We start from the raw sequence: 15,845 nt of genomic DNA, 5'->3' as shown, positions 1-15,845 counted from the left end.
TATTTTCAGCCCTTTTTGTTTTTGTTTTTTTGTTTCACTAGGTTGTGCACTGGTGTTTTAGAGCCCGGTGTAATTACAGTGCTGCCTTTCCACGCATAAGGTTGTAGCTCGTCCTGTCCTTGGAATTAGTACTGTTATGGTTTGGTAAGGTTATGAGTGTGTTTTTGCACAAGTTTGTGTATAGTGTTTTGCAGTGGAGAAATTGTGTATTGGCCTTACTGAGGTTGCACCAAGTCATCAGAAAGGGTTTTAGAGCCTAAATCATGACACACTACCTCTTGAAGGATCTACATATAGTCGTTTATAAAAGGAGCTCATTGTGAACACTTTCCACCCTAAAAGGGTGTTTTGTGGCTCTACATGAGAATTGTGATATTATGATCCCTTGTTTCATATTGTTGACGGTCTGCATTTTCCGTTTGGGTGGTATATTGGTTTATTAGGGTCTGCCCAGTGTTATAGTACAGTAAGGTTTATGAGTGTGTTTTTGCACAAATTTGTGCATAGTGTTTTGCAGTTGAGCAATTGTGGTTAGTACATGCTTTGAGCAACCACTTTATTCTTTGATATATGATACATATTTAATATCTAAATTTAATAAAAGGTATTAATTGTGACTTATTTTTACTTATTTTTTTCTGTGTTGTCAGACAATTATAGATGTAAGCCCCGCCCCTGGCCCCACCCCGCCCCCTTTAGCCTCCCCAAACAGTTGGGCCACCGACCGCCTATGGTGGTGCTGTATGTTAGGGATGGCAGAGAGTCAAACAGAAAAGTCCTGTTGGAAACAAAATCTATTGCAGGGCCTTTATGAATAGAAATTCTATGTGTGGGAAAAATGTAACAGACAGGATGAAGAGACAGACAGTAAAATGTTGTTAATAACATTGTTGGAGTTTTGGTTTAATCAATTGACAATGGATATGACTGTTGGGCAGACTGGATGAACCATGGATGTCTTTATCTGTCATCATTTACCGCGTAACATGCTTTTTACAGAGAGAGGATAAATCAGTCCCTAAGAGTTGATGCTAGGCTATATACTAAAAGAGGCAGAGGCATGGCATATGAAAAGGGTCACACATGCTCATAAATTATTTCTAGTGGTTTTGGAGCTCAGAAAGCTACATTGTCTTAGTACTTTTCAGATGCTGTAAACCACTTATGTGTCTGATTTATCCTGCTGTCTATGGAAACCATTACAAGTAAACAACTTTGCTTTTCTCTCTTTTCACCAGTTTTTTTTTAAGGTTTGATCTATAGGCTACCTGCAAAAATGGGCTTTTTGAAAATTGCTTAGTTTATATGTGGGTAAAATTGCATGCATAATGCCATTATGTACCTTAATTTACTCATGGGCCCTTTTACTAAGGTGCATCCAAAAGTGGCCTGCGCTGGTGTAGGCCTGTGTTTTGGATGCATGCTGGTCCATTTCCTGAGCATGCCTGGAAAAGGGATTTTTTTTTTAATGTGCCAGAAAACGGACGTGCAGCAAAATGAAAACCAGTGCGTGTCCATTTTCAGCCTGAGATCTTAATGCCACCCCCACTGACTTAGTGGTAAGGTCTCACACGCTAACCGGGCAGTAAGTGTGCAGCGCACGCCAACTGCCGATTACCATCGGATAAGGGCCGTAGAAAATGGAAAATATTTTCTACCGCGTGTTTTGGGCATGCGCCAAAAATGGAATTACTGCCCGGGGCACACGGTAGCCAAGCGGTAGTGCCAATTTGATGTGCATTGGACAAGCGTAGGCACCTATGCACCTTTGTAAAAGGGCCCGTCAATGTACTTTTACAAAAAGGAGGTGAAGATACGCATCTGGGTGCTTTTCCTCTGGTAATTTTCAACATGGAAGTACATGCTTATTTTCACTCTGAAAATGTGTGCAAAATTTGCACGGATATTGCTGATGTGCAGGCATTTTGAAAATTACTTTCTAGGTATTTTGCCTGATCTAATTTATCCTGGTTGAGTGTATAATAAAGAAATAGGATGGTATTACAGAGTTAGCTATATTATTTAACTGCTATGGTCAGCCAGGTTCTTTGTTTCACATGGAAGTACACCGTTAACAGCAACTTATCAGACACATTAATTTAACAGTTTGACTTACTAAAGTATTGTTCAAGCCAAAGAACATATTAGAAAATAGATTATTTACAAGGAAAATGATCACATAGCTTAATAAGATGCTTTCAATTTGGTTTGCGCAAGCTTCTCATATTTAAGAAAACATTCAGTAGATAATTACATAGCATGGTCTTGTTTTAAAGAGCAAAGATTGACATATCAAGTTAGATTTAGTAGTTGCAGAGTTACAAAGTTATCTTTTTTGTTAAATAGAATTGTGGGATTGTGCATTAAAGCTGTTAGTTGTTGTTCAGGACCCACCATGAAGCTGAAAAAGAGTAAGAACATATAATTATTAAACACAGTAACGAAAACTATAAGCAATTTACTACTCAAGATCAATCTTATTCATTTTGGACACCTTTCTATTTCTGTTGGAGGGGGTATTTTTGTGAAGTTTTTCCATGTGTAAAAAGCCTATTTGATACATGTGAAGGCCTTTCATAAAACTAGGATATGACTTGTTTTATTTGATGAAGTCAAGGAATAATTTTGTACCAGAAATTTTTCTCAGTCCCAAAGTTGGGTCTAGTGTATTATGAGACAAAAATAAATAATCTGTTTTTTTTTCTTATGTGCTTGGTATGTCTTTTCTCATCTGATTTCATGCCCATTCCATTCTATCTACAAGAAAGCTTCTAAGGAAATCTGTGGCAATTCTATAAGTGGACATCCTGCTCCTATTTTGGGCACTTGGATGCCATTATAGAATACTAGTGTAAATGTACATTGGCACAACTAAATGTAGGCATGCCCATTTAAAAGCATTTAACCAGCCAGAATCAGCACCTGGCCGGTTAAAAGCCCTATTACCGGCTATCCGCGAATTTTCAGCGGGTCATGGTCAGCTGAAATTTCACACAGATAGCTGGTTATATCATGCAATATAACTGTCTATACACTGATTTTCAGCACAAGTTTGGCGGCCATATTTGTCTACGTGCATACCAGGCCTATCTGGCCAGTTCAAACTTAACCGGCCAGAGCTGAATATCGGTTTGGGCGCTTAAGTTTGAACAGTTATTCAATGCCAGTTGCCGGAAATGGCCCAGCATTGGATATCTAGGCTCAGCGCTGGCTGCGGGAGTTACTTAATCTAACTCCCACGGTCTGAATATCAGGCCCCAGGTCAATAGCATGTATAAATGGGCATGTCTAAGTGTGGCATGTAACATGCATAATTTATAGTATTCTGTAAGCTGCATGGGTAAATGTCAGCCCTGCCCATGCCCCTCCCATGGTCTGCCTATGTGCATGTCCCCTTGCAAGTTACACAGTATAGCATGCAAGCTCTTATAAAATAGCACATAGTGCACTTGTGTGACACTTTCTCTCTGCACATATGCATGCACTTAACTACACACATTTCAATTCTAGATTTGCCATTATAGCCTGTTCAGAGAATATCGCTTCGATTTACAAGAAATACTAAACATTGCCTATAATCTTTTCTGAGAAAAAAGATTAGTAATAAAATTGGAATTGAAAAGAGAAAGAATTAAGTTATAAAATTTGGCATACCAGGTACTAGCATTGTTGTCATGATTTCTGGGGTTTCCAGGAAATCCACATTGCTCCGTTGGAATGTCTTGCTGTAATTAGTCTGAAGGTGGCTGCATATATATTAACAAAATACAGTTACAATATAAGAATTTTGTTTATATACAGTTTTTCCCTATTTTAGGGTACAGAGTATATTAAATTGCTCTCTTTAGTGATAATACTTTAGTATTTTTTTTAATGTTTTCAATCAAATCCAATCCTTTACAAATGGGAAACGTCAATATGTATAGATTTGTGCTTTTTAATAAATACATTTACAACTGGCTTAGTCTAATAACGTCATGATTGTGCTATATGCTTCCAAGTCGGTGCTATAGTATTAATTGGTACATGCACAGCTCACAGGACAAGAGGTTGGGTGCTGCTCTACAGTTGTAGTTACTAACTTGTCTTTCCAGCATAGTGATTATAGAATTGCACCTTTCAAACTGTCTTCTCCTTTCTTTGTCTTCTCCTGATCACAGACACACAGAAAACATATAACACACATACCACCACATATGTACACACACACACACACAAGCAAACAAACATTTATATGCAGAGGTGTTAGAAAGAATTCCATGAGCCATGCTCTGCATGCTTTTCCCACTTGTTTAAATATATAAAACACCGTGCTCAAATTTAACATTTCTTAGAAACAAAGAGGTACACCAGTCCATTACCTAAATGGCAGCCCCAGCTGTCAACATCAACAAACCAAAGAAATTCTAGTTATAAAATTAGAGCTCTGTGTATGTAGTTAAATGAACACAGACTCATTTTATTTGAGATAAGCCCAAGAAATGTGACAAATTCACCAAATCCAGAATCAAGTGAAGTCATTGTGTAGTCACAGCTTTTGGCATATTCTTCTACAGTTTTCCATAGTGAATGCTGTAGACTCCACTGGATTGTAAATAAGATACAGTAGGTATCGCACACGACACATTGTAGACTAATGGTTAGTGCATTGGCCTGAGATTCAGTGGAACTGGGTTCGATTTCCACTGCAGCTCCTTGTGAATCTGGACAGGTTATATGACCCTCCACTGCCACAGGTACAAATAAATGCCTGTATATAATATGTAAACTGCTTTGATGTAATCACAGAAAGGCGTTATATCAAATCCCATCCTCTTTCCTTGATTTGCTCTACATTTACTTATGGAGCTTAATCCTGTGACCCCCCCCCCCCCCCCCCCATACTACTTATTTTTATAACTTAGGTCCCCTTTTATTATAGTTCGCTGAGCAGTTAGCATGTGAATTAGTGTGCTGTTAATTCACAAGTGTGGTAAGCAATATCATGCTGGCATGACAGCATATGTTAATTCACATGCTAACTGCATAGCCTATTAAGAGCTGAGAAATGCGCAGGTTATGAATGGATGTGGAATGCACATTGCAGTTAGTACTTCACCATATGCTGCCATTGTTGAAGTTAGCGCAGGTGAACTTACAATCTCTTGTATTGATTTACTGTATACAGACAAAATGCATCCATTTGCTAGTGGGAGATTTTTAGAACACAGCATTTTTTTTTATTTTTTACATTTGTACCCCACGCTTTCCCACTCATGGCAGGCTCAATGTGGCTTACATGGGGCAATGGAGGGTTAAGTGACTTGCCCAGAGTCACAAGGTGCTGCCTGTGCCTGAGGTGGGAATCGAACTCTGCCTCAGGACCAAAGTCCACCACCCTAACCACTAGGCCACTCCTCCACTTGTGTAGTCAGCACCCAATGAGGACCACATAAGGGCTTTTGAACACTGACCAGTTTATTCTTAACAATAACATCCACCATTTTACCAGGCACTGATATCAGCCTCACCTATCTATAGTTAGATGGATCACCCCAAACATTTTTTTTTTAAACTGGTGTTATATTAGTTAACTCTCCAGTTCTCTGGTACAGTGACAGGCTTGAATTATATATTCAAAAAATAGTGGTGGAGTTCACAATCAAACATAAAATAACAAAAGGCCTCACACCAGAAACATGAGAAGTGCACTAGGAGGACAAAGCCTCAGTTGGCCCATACCAACTTCATAAGCTATGGTCTGTACAGGTTCTGTGTCTCAATCATCGGCACTGAATACGGGGGGTTAATTCAGCTGGCAACAGTATTTTAAAAAAGGCTGGTCGCTGCCAGATGAATATCAAAGGTATGAAAATCCACTGTAACAGTATTTAACTTTGTAAAGGGCAACTATGATAAAATGAAGAAAGTGGTTAAAAAAAAAGCAAGCTAAAAGGAGCAGCCGCAAAGTTGGAGTTTAAAGCAAGCATGGGCGTTCTTTTAAAAATACCATCTTGGAAACCCAGGCCAGATGTATTCCAAGTATTAAAAAAGGTGGAAAGATGAGGAAATGACAGCCAGCATGGTTTAATGGTAAGGTGAAATTGGCTATTAGAGTCAAGAGAACATCTTTCAAAAAATGGCGAAAAGATCTGAATGAAGAAAACAGGAAGCACTGACAAGCTAGATGCAAAGCATTGGTAAGGAAGGCTAAAAGAGAATTTGTATATTAGAAACAGAAAGTCTGTGAGGGAGTCAATGGGACTCTTGATCATCAAGGTGTAAAAGGGGCACTCAGGGAGGGCAAGGCCATAGCAGAGAGACTGAGGGCCCTTTTACAAAGCAGTGGAAAGTCCAATGCGGGCTTACTGCTCGCTAAAAGGGAAGTACTGCCGTCTACTGCAGCAGCCCGGCGGTAGTTTCCACCCCCCACAGTAATCACTACCTGGTTACCGCTGGTGTAGCGTGGGAGCCCTTACCGCCACCTCAATGGGCGCGCGAAAAGTGCTTCACTTGCCACATGTCCATTAAAAAAAAACCCTGCCTTTTACCCACTGCCGTGAAAGGGGGCCTCAGTGTGCATCAAAAATATGTGCTGATGCTAGCGTAGGCCACAGCTTTGTAAAAGGACCTCTAAATGAATTCTTTGCTTCGGTCTTTACTGAGGAGGATGCAAGAAATTTACCTGTGTATTTAAAGGTGATACGGAGAAATAAATCACCTGGATGAATGCACCCCTGGGTACTGAAAGAACTAAAAAATGAAATTGCTGATCTACTATTAGTGATCTGTAACCTATCATTAAACTCACCATTGGTACGTGAGGATTGGAGGGTAGCCAATGTAATGCCAATTTTTTAAAAGGGTTCATGCGGTGATCCGGGAGATTACAGACTAATAAGCCTGACATCAATGCTGGGTAAAATTGTATAAGCTATTATAAAGAACAAAATTACTGAACACATAGACGAACATGGTTTAATGGGACAGAGTCTACACGATTTCAGCTAAGGGAAATCTTGCCTTACCGATGTACTTCAATCTTTAAAGGCATGAATAAACATGTGGATAAAGGTGGATAATGTATCTAGATTTTCAGAATGCTTTTGAACAAAGTTCCTCATGAGAAACTCATGAGAAAATTAAAAAGTCATGGGATAGGAGGCAATAATCTGTTGTGGGATGGGAGCTAGTTAAAAGATAGAAAACAGAGAGTAAGGTTAAATGGCCAGTTCTTTCAATGGAGGAATGTGAATAGTGGCGAGCCACAAGGATTTGTACTGGGACCAGTGCTTTATAACATGTTAATAAATGATCTGGAAATGGGAATTATGAACGCAGCCATTAAAGGGCTCTTTTACTAAAGTATGGTAAAATCTAGGTTCAGCCATCTCTTTTCCAAGCAGAAGAGCCCTAGCCACTTTAGCCTTTCCTCATAGGGAAGTTGTCCCATCCCTTTATCATTTTCATCACCCTTATCTGTACCCTTTCTAATTCTGCTACATCTTTTTTGAATTGTGGTGACTAGAATTGCATACGGTATTCAAGGTGCAGTTGCATCATGGAGTGAAACAAAGGTATTATAACATCATTTTAGTTTTCCATTCCTTTCCTAATAATTCCTAACATTCTATTTGCTTTCTTAGATGCTGTTGCACAGTAAGCAGAGGGTTTCAATATATCATCACCAATGACACCTAGATCCTTTTTCTGGGTGATGATTCCTACATAATGGGAGGTGGTAGGGACTTATACACTAATGGGAAAATTATCGCGTGGCCATTAATAAGGGATATGGGAAAATCGGACATTTTACCTCTGTGGGAAAAATGTTCTTAGCGTATGGGAATGACCTATGTATGGGCATACTAAGGCTGCTTTTTACCGCAGTTTGCTAAAAGACCCCCTATGTTACTGTGTTGCTATGTTGACTTTTTAAACATGTTGATATCCATTGAAGTAAAGAAACTTAGGGCCCTTTTACAAAGCGGCATTAACTCCAATGCGAGCTTACCGCATGCTAATCTGGAACTACTACCGGCCAATGAAACAAAAAGGTGAGGTGAATCCAGTGAGGATATCAAAGAGTCTTTATTATAAATCAAGCTGAAAAACAACCTGACATGGCATTGTTTGGGCATAAAAGCCTACTTCAGGGGTCCAGTAAATCTCTAGTGTTGTGACTAAACATCTAACAAAAGAGAAATGCAAATATTCAGTCCGACCGGCAAAGGTTTGTGATGCAAAAGTTGCACCTTTTGCATCATGAACCTTGTCAGTCGGACGGTTATTGTAGTTTGGCCTTTTCGCATCATTAATGATTCAATGGACTGATATTTGCATTTCTCTTTTGTTAGATGTTTAGCCACAACCGGGGCTTTTTTTGAGGGGTTACTTGGGGGTACTGAGTACCGGCACCTTTTCCATTGTCTGCTAAAATGGACCCATAGTCCCCAAGTTTTAATGAAAGAGCACAGGCCCTACACACCAATTCTGCATTGTCATAGATTCTGTGACTAGTTGCAGGGGGCCTGGCTAATGTGGGATGAGTCCCTCAGTGATCACCCCACACTTGAAGGGTGGCCTGGCATTTGAGTACTGGCACCTTTTTCACTAGAAAAAAACACACTGGCCACAACACTAGAGATTTACCAGACTCCTGAAGCAGGCTTTTATGCTGAAACACGGCCGTGTCAGGTCGTTTTTCAGCTTGATTTATAATAGACTTCTTGATATCCTCCCTGGATTCACCTCACTTTTTTGTTTCATCGCTCACGGTTACATGAGGTTTGCTCCTCCTTTGTCTTCGCTTTGTCACTGCTACTGGCCAAACATGGGTACCAATGGTAGTTCCAGCCCCAGTGCATGCCATTTGCCACACTAGGGAAAATAGCTAGTTATTTTATAGTGCTGCACTAATCTGGCAGTAATCTGGCAGCACCGCTCTACCCATTTACCACCGAGTTAGCGCAAGAGCCCTTACTGCCACCTCAATGAGTGGCAGTAAGTATTCTCCCTCGCTTGGCCATATGGTAAGAGCAATCTTACCGCTTGGCCATTGCTATTTTCAGGCATTTTTACCCACTGCGGAAAAAAGAGCCACAGAGCGTGCCAAAAACAGCCCCACTGAGTGAAATTTGCTGCATCAGAGATAATTTCATGTGCAGCTCATTGGCATGCTTTTTAATTCCAGTTGTGATTCACTTCCACCACTGTGATCCTTGCTGCACTGGAATAATTTTAGCACACAAATTCTGTGTTGCTGAGATTAGCATAGTTGATTACACTGGGCTCATAGATAATAAAATGTTAGTTATTAAACATGCATATGAAAAATGGTTTAACAAAGTATTTTTATTCCAAATGTTTTGTATTTAAATAACGATATTTGGTTATATACTGCATTTATAAGTAAAATGCATAAGAAGTGTAAAGCTTCTTGGGATCTAACTAGCCTCTAGAATCTTACTGAACAAAGTATGCAGCATAAATTTCAAATCCCTGTGAGGGAACGGAACAGTTTAGGAGGTCAAGAACTTTTGTGCATGAAAGAGGAGTGGGTCTTGGGTGTGATCATATGTGATGATCTTAAGGTGGTTGAACAGCTAGGAAAGGTGACATCAAAAGCTAGAAGGATGCTTGGGTGATTAGGGAAAGGAATGGCCGATAGGAAAAAGGAAGTGATGATGCCCCTGTATATGACTCTGGTCATACCTCATTTAGAATATTGTGTACAATTCTGGAGACCACACCTTCAAAAAGAAAAAAAAAGGATGGAGTCTGTCCAGAGGGCAGCTACTAAAATGGTCAGTGGTCCTTGTCATAAAGCGTATGGGGTCAGACTTAAAGATCTCAATATGTATACTTTGGAAGAAAGGTGGGAGAGAGGAGATATGATAGAGATGATTAAATGCAAAGGAGGCACGTCTCTTTCAATTGAAAGGAAGCTCTAGAACGAGAGGGCAAAGGATAAAGGGGATAGACTCAGAAGTAACCTGAGGAAATACTTCTTCACTGAAAGGGTGGTGAATTAGTGGAATGGTCTAGTGGTGGAGATGAAAACAGCATCTGAATTCAAGAGAGTTTGAGACAAGAATGGATAGGCCATATGATCTTTGTGTTTAAAAGGTTTTTATTGAAACTCCAACAATATACATCCATGTATTTCACTGAATAACTTCATCAACCAATCATGTTCAATTGCCTACTTTTTTCTCTGTCTCTATCGTTATGTTTGCTGGCTCTAGTTCCACCTCTCTTCCCCCATGGAGAAAACTACTACAGATATACAGTGGTGGAAATAAGTATTTGATCCCTTGCTGATTTTGTAAGTTTGCCCACTGACAAAGACATGAGCAGCCCATAATTGAAGGGTAGGTTATTGGTAACAGTGAGAGATAGCACATCACAAATTAAATCCGGAAAATCACATTGTGGAAAGTATATGAATTTATTTGCATTCTGCAGAGGGAAATAAGTATTTGATCCCCCACCAACCAGTAAGAGATCTGGCCCCTACAGACCAGGTAGATGCTCCAAATCAACTCGTGACAGACAGCTGTCGGCAATGGTCACCTGTATGAAAGACACCTGTCCACAGACTCAGTGAATCAGTCAGACTCTAACCTCTACAAAATGGCCAAGAGCAAGGAGCTGTCTAAGGATGTCAGGGACAAGATCATACACCTGCACAAGGCTGGAATGGGCTACAAAACCATCAGTAAGACGCTGGGCGAGAAGGAGACAACTGTTGGTGCCATAGTAAGAAAATGGAAGAAGTACAAAATGACTGTCAATCGACAAAGATCTGGGGCTCCACGCAAAATCTCACCTCGTGGGGTATCCTTGATCATGAGGAAGGTTAGAAATCAGCCTACAACTACAAGGGGGGAACTTGTCAATGATCTCAAGGCAGCTGGGACCACTGTCACCACGAAAACCATTGGTAACACATTACGACATAACGGATTGCAATCCTGCAGTGCCCGCAAGGTCCCCCTGCTCCGGAAGGCACATGTGACGGCCCGTCTGAAGTTTGCCAGTGAACACCTGGATGATGCCGAGAGTGATTGGGAGAAGGTGCTGTGGTCAGATGAGACAAAAATTGAGCTCTTTGGCATGAACTCAACTCGCCGTGTTTGGAGGAAGAGAAATGCTGCCTATGACCCAAAGAACACCGTCCCCACTGTCAAGCATGGAGGTGGAAATGTTATGTTTTGGGGGTGTTTCTCTGCTAAGGGCACAGGACTACTTCACCGCATCAATGGGAGAATGGATGGGGCCATGTACCGTACAATTCTGAGTGACAACCTCCTTCCCTCCGCCAGGGCCTTAAAAATGGGTCGTGGCTGGGTCTTCCAGCACGACAATGACCCAAAACATACAGCCAAGGCAACAAAGGAGTGGCTCAGGAAGAAGCACATTAGGGTCATGGAGTGGCCTAGCCAGTCACCAGACCTTAATCCCATTGAAAACTTATGGAGGGAGCTGAAGCTGCGAGTTGCCAAGCGACAGCCCAGAACTCTTAATGATTTAGAGATGATCTGCAAAGAGGAGTGGACCAAAATTCCTCCTGACATGTGTGCAAACCTCATCATCAACTACAGAAGACGTCTGACCGCTGTGCTTGCCAACAAGGGTTTTGCCACCAAGTATTAGGTCTTGTTTGCCAGAGGGATTAAATACTTATTTCCCTCTGCAGAATGCAAATAAATTCATATACTTTCCACAATGTGATTTTCCGGATTTAATTTGTGATGTGCTATCTCTCACTGTTACCAATAACCTACCCTTCAATTATGGGCTGCTCATGTCTTTGTCAGTGGGCAAACTTACAAAATCAGCAAGGGATCAAATACTTATTTCCACCACTGTATAGAGAGGGGAAGACAGTTTTTGAAGTGTCCTTCAATTTGAGTAAACCCTTGTGGAGAATACCTTTGAAAATTGCTCCCAATATGTTAAAATTCTTACTTTGTTGATTTAAACATTGATAATTGTTCTGCTAATACATTCTTTGTAATCCTGTTTAAATACGAGAAATGCAATGAACTGAATAAAATTGATGCTTTAAAATTCAAGGTTGTCTTTATTTGATTGTCCACAATACATAAAATATAGAAATAGAAAAGAACTCTATATCAACATGATAGTAAAAAGATAAGTAGAGAGAAGAAAATGGAGCAATAGATACAGAAAAAATAGCTGCATGCGGCAATCCACAGACTCCCAAGGTGAAGGAATCCACCAATGCCAAAATCATACACCAAAGGCTAGTCGAAACAGATGTGCTTTCAGATGTACCTTAAAATATCCTCCTCATTTAATACAAATTGCTTTCTGCAGTCTTTCAAAAGAAGAAAGCTAAAATACAATTATTGCTGAAACACTTACTTTTTCCAAACGCTGCTGTTCTCCCAGAACTCATACACTATGAAGCGGGATTCATTTGAAAGCTTCTGCACAGCAACACTGTGGTACATAAAAAAAAGTTATGTTAAAACACAGAGTCCTGGCTGAGCTAGTGGTTCAGAAGTAGTGCTGTGCACTGTCACAGAGAAAAACCTGAGTTTGGTTCTGGATCTTCTGCGGATGGGGAATAGAGAAGAGCAGAGGCAGCCTCAAGAGGGGGATGGGGAGAAGGAGGGAGTTCCAGTGCTTGCTCAATGGTGATGTCTAAAGGACAATTCTATAGACTAGGTACTAGCATTTATGTGTCCATTGTGTGCATAAATGTTTAGAATACTAATAACTTACATATGTGTGCACATACCCACATAAGTGCTAGTCTGCAAATACATGCTTAACTTACATAGCACATATTTGCAAGGGGGTATATACAGGGGCAGAGCTTTGGCAGGTCATAGGCAGGGCACCCACTTACACACATAATTTACAGAATAAGTTTTATGCATGTTCCTGCCGCATATAGGTGCCTGCACTTCCACCAGCTCTAGGGCTGGTGAAATTGTGGACGCCTAAATGTTAAGCATCCCAAGATTGAGCTATGCTGGTATTCTATAATGAAACCCAGGGCCTATAGAGTAGGCTCCTTGGAGCGCTTAAATGCAGATGCCCACTTATAATTGTTTACCAAGTGTCTGTATTTAGAGACCATGATTAGTATTCTGGAAGGAGCTCTGTTATGTGACCTGTGGCTGAGAACTGTCACTTAGGGGTCCTTTTACTAAGCCTTGCAAAAAAGTGGACTGCACTGGTGTCAGAGCTTGGGTTTTCCATACACTGCAACCACTTTTAGCGCAGGGGTAAAATAGCCATCTTGCCATATTTTTTTTGTAATGGCCACGTGCTACTTTCCCCATTAGCGTGTGGCCATTACTGCGGGAGCCCTTACTGCCACCTATTTAGGAGGCAGTAAGGGCTCCCATGATAATTGGGTAGCATGTAGTAATGTGCAATGCTACCCAATCAGCGCAAGCACGCCTACTCTCTGCCTATGGGCACACCTCCCGTGCGCGCACTAAGCAGAACCCTACTGTGGAATACTTCAGCGCATCCCACGGTAGTGCCCTTTTAGCATGTGTTAGACCTACTACTACTACTACTACTTATCACTTCTATAGCGCTACAAGGCATACGCAGCGCTGTACACCATACAGTGGCGTACCAAGGGGGGGCAGGGGCAGTGAGGGCGGTCCGCCCCGGGTGCACGCCGCTGGGGGGGAGGGTGCCGTGCGCCTGTCTGCTCTGCTCGTTCTGTGCTCCCTCTGCCCCGGAACAGGTTACTAGTGGAGGAGTGGCCTAATGGTTAGGGTGGTAGACTTTGGTCCTGGGGAACTGAGGAACTGAGTTCGATTCCCACTTCAGGCACAGGCAGGTCCTTGTGACTCTGGGCAAGTCACTTAACCCTCCATTGCCCCAGGTACAAATAAGTACCTGTATACAATATGTAAGCCGCATTGAGCCTGCCATGAGTGGGAAAGCGTGGGGTACAAATGTAGCAAACAAAACAAACAACAACTCAGTGAAAGGACCACCGACCAGACCTCTGGGTGCAGCACTTGATTTCAGTGAATGGACCATCAACCAGATCTAGATCCACACTGCAGCTGCACCGCTGACACCCCATAATAAAGAAAATACAGTCCTCATAACCTGAAGGTGCAGAAAGGCTCATACAAAACAGGAAGGAGATCCTGCAGCACGCTGGGACCTTCCAGTAAGCCAGACTGAAACTTACCGAGGGACCCCTGATGCCATCCAATCTGCTCCCACCTAGAAACTGGAAAAATGTGGCAGGTTTGACTACTGTGGCTAGTCCTCCTGGGCCTTGCCAACACAGTCATCACCTCCGATAGTGACCTACTAATCTAGAACATGCCTATTCTGCAGACAACTCCACAGAGTCACAAATACAGGAGAGAGAGCCTTCCACAAAATAAGTGCCCTACTGACTACGCCGTGATACACCGGTTTCAGGCTACAAGATACCTGGAAAACAAACCAAGACAAGCACACTCTTCTCACAAAAGATCAAGCTACTTAAAACTGATGAAGAGAAACCTCCCTGATCCCCTCATTGTCAACAACACTCCAGTGTCCTTTAACTACATCAACGCTAGATCAGTGGGAAATAAACTGCAAATAATAAATTATCTAATTACCTCCCAAAACCTGGAGTTTATGTTCCTTGTCAAAACCTGGTTAAAAGAAATAGTCCCCTTATTCTGCATCTTTTCCCACCGGAATAAAACTCCTCTCATCTGGAAAAACCAGGTGGAGGACTGGCTATAATATACAAAAGCATTTATCACCTTGCCCTGACTAAATCTATAGTCTCTCCGGAGATCAAAATAAAGCTATGCACTCTCCAGTACAAAACAATCTACTCTAACTCTATAGGTCTACTTTCCATATATTGACCACCCAGTTCCTGGCCCAAAGCTTAACCTATACTATTGGCGATTATCTCCCAAACCTTCTGTCAATTTCTCCCTGTGTCATTCTAGTCAATTTAAACTTGCATATGGATAATGATAAGGACCCCGATGTAGCAAATTTCAAGGCTTTCATATCATCCTGGGTACTATCCTTTTCGAACACAGGGCCCACACATGAAAAGGCCATACACTAGACTTCCTGGGAGCATTTCCTCAACACTAAATGAAAGATCCTGTTTGGAATGTGTGCCATGTCGAATCACTACTTACTGGAAGCAGTAATTCATATATGTTTAACCAGACCATCCCACCAAAATACCCCCCCCCCCCCCCAATGGATTTACTCCTGAGGCAAAATCAATGAAGAAGCCTTCTGGCTCAAAATGTCTCACAATAAGAACAAATTGTTGGAACCCTCCAAGATGAAACTCCAATGGGACATACTTCCCACCTCAACGCTAAATAAGATAGCCCTGTTAAAAATGCGAAACATCATAAAAAGGAAATCTGTCCTGTGGTTATCCCCCAAGCTGTGTACACTAAAATCTATATGTAGGCGGCTGGAAAAAACATGGAAAAAAAGCAAGAATCCTACTGACAAACAAGCCTGGAAGACCCAGTTCAAACTGTAAAAGAACAAAATTGCCGAGGCCAGACGACTTCACTGCTCTAATCTGCCCTGAACACTAAGACACTATTGAATTTAGTCAAGGGATTAACGTCCTCCCCAACGCCACATGAAACAACCTCTAACACCTATCCTAAAGGTAGCTGGCCTTGATTCAACAATACCTGCCTGCTACTGCCCCACAGTGAGCATACCAATCTTCACCAAACTAATAGAATCCTATGTCAGCAAACAATTCTCGAAATATTTAGATGACCATTCCTGTCTTCTCCCAACTCAATTTGGCTTCAGACCAGGTCACAGCACAAAAACTCTTTTGCTAGCCTTCACTTGGTAGA

The 15,845-nt window shown here is 41.5% G+C and overlaps 1 protein-coding gene across 1 annotated transcript in view; it reads right to left on the bottom strand.

Annotated features, from left to right (window-relative positions):
* Positions 1-1,794: 1,794 nt before the first annotated feature.
* Positions 1,795-15,845, bottom strand: part of NECAB1 (N-terminal EF-hand calcium binding protein 1) — a 298,151-nt gene continuing 284,100 nt past the window's right edge. The window contains exons 10-12 of the mRNA XM_030189726.1: positions 12,373-12,450; positions 3,655-3,746; positions 1,795-2,401 (exon numbers count right to left, since the gene is read on the bottom strand). Coding sequence (XP_030045586.1) covers positions 2,373-2,401; positions 3,655-3,746; positions 12,373-12,450 — 199 coding nt within the window. The 3' untranslated portion in view covers positions 1,795-2,372. The remainder of the gene's footprint in view (positions 2,402-3,654; positions 3,747-12,372; positions 12,451-15,845) is intronic.

The sequence above is a fragment of the Microcaecilia unicolor genome, chromosome 1 (genome assembly GCF_901765095.1).
Source record: "Microcaecilia unicolor chromosome 1, aMicUni1.1, whole genome shotgun sequence".
Classification (NCBI taxonomy): Eukaryota; Metazoa; Chordata; class Amphibia; order Gymnophiona; family Siphonopidae; genus Microcaecilia; species Microcaecilia unicolor.
This window is presented reverse-complemented; position numbering and strand designations above follow the sequence as displayed.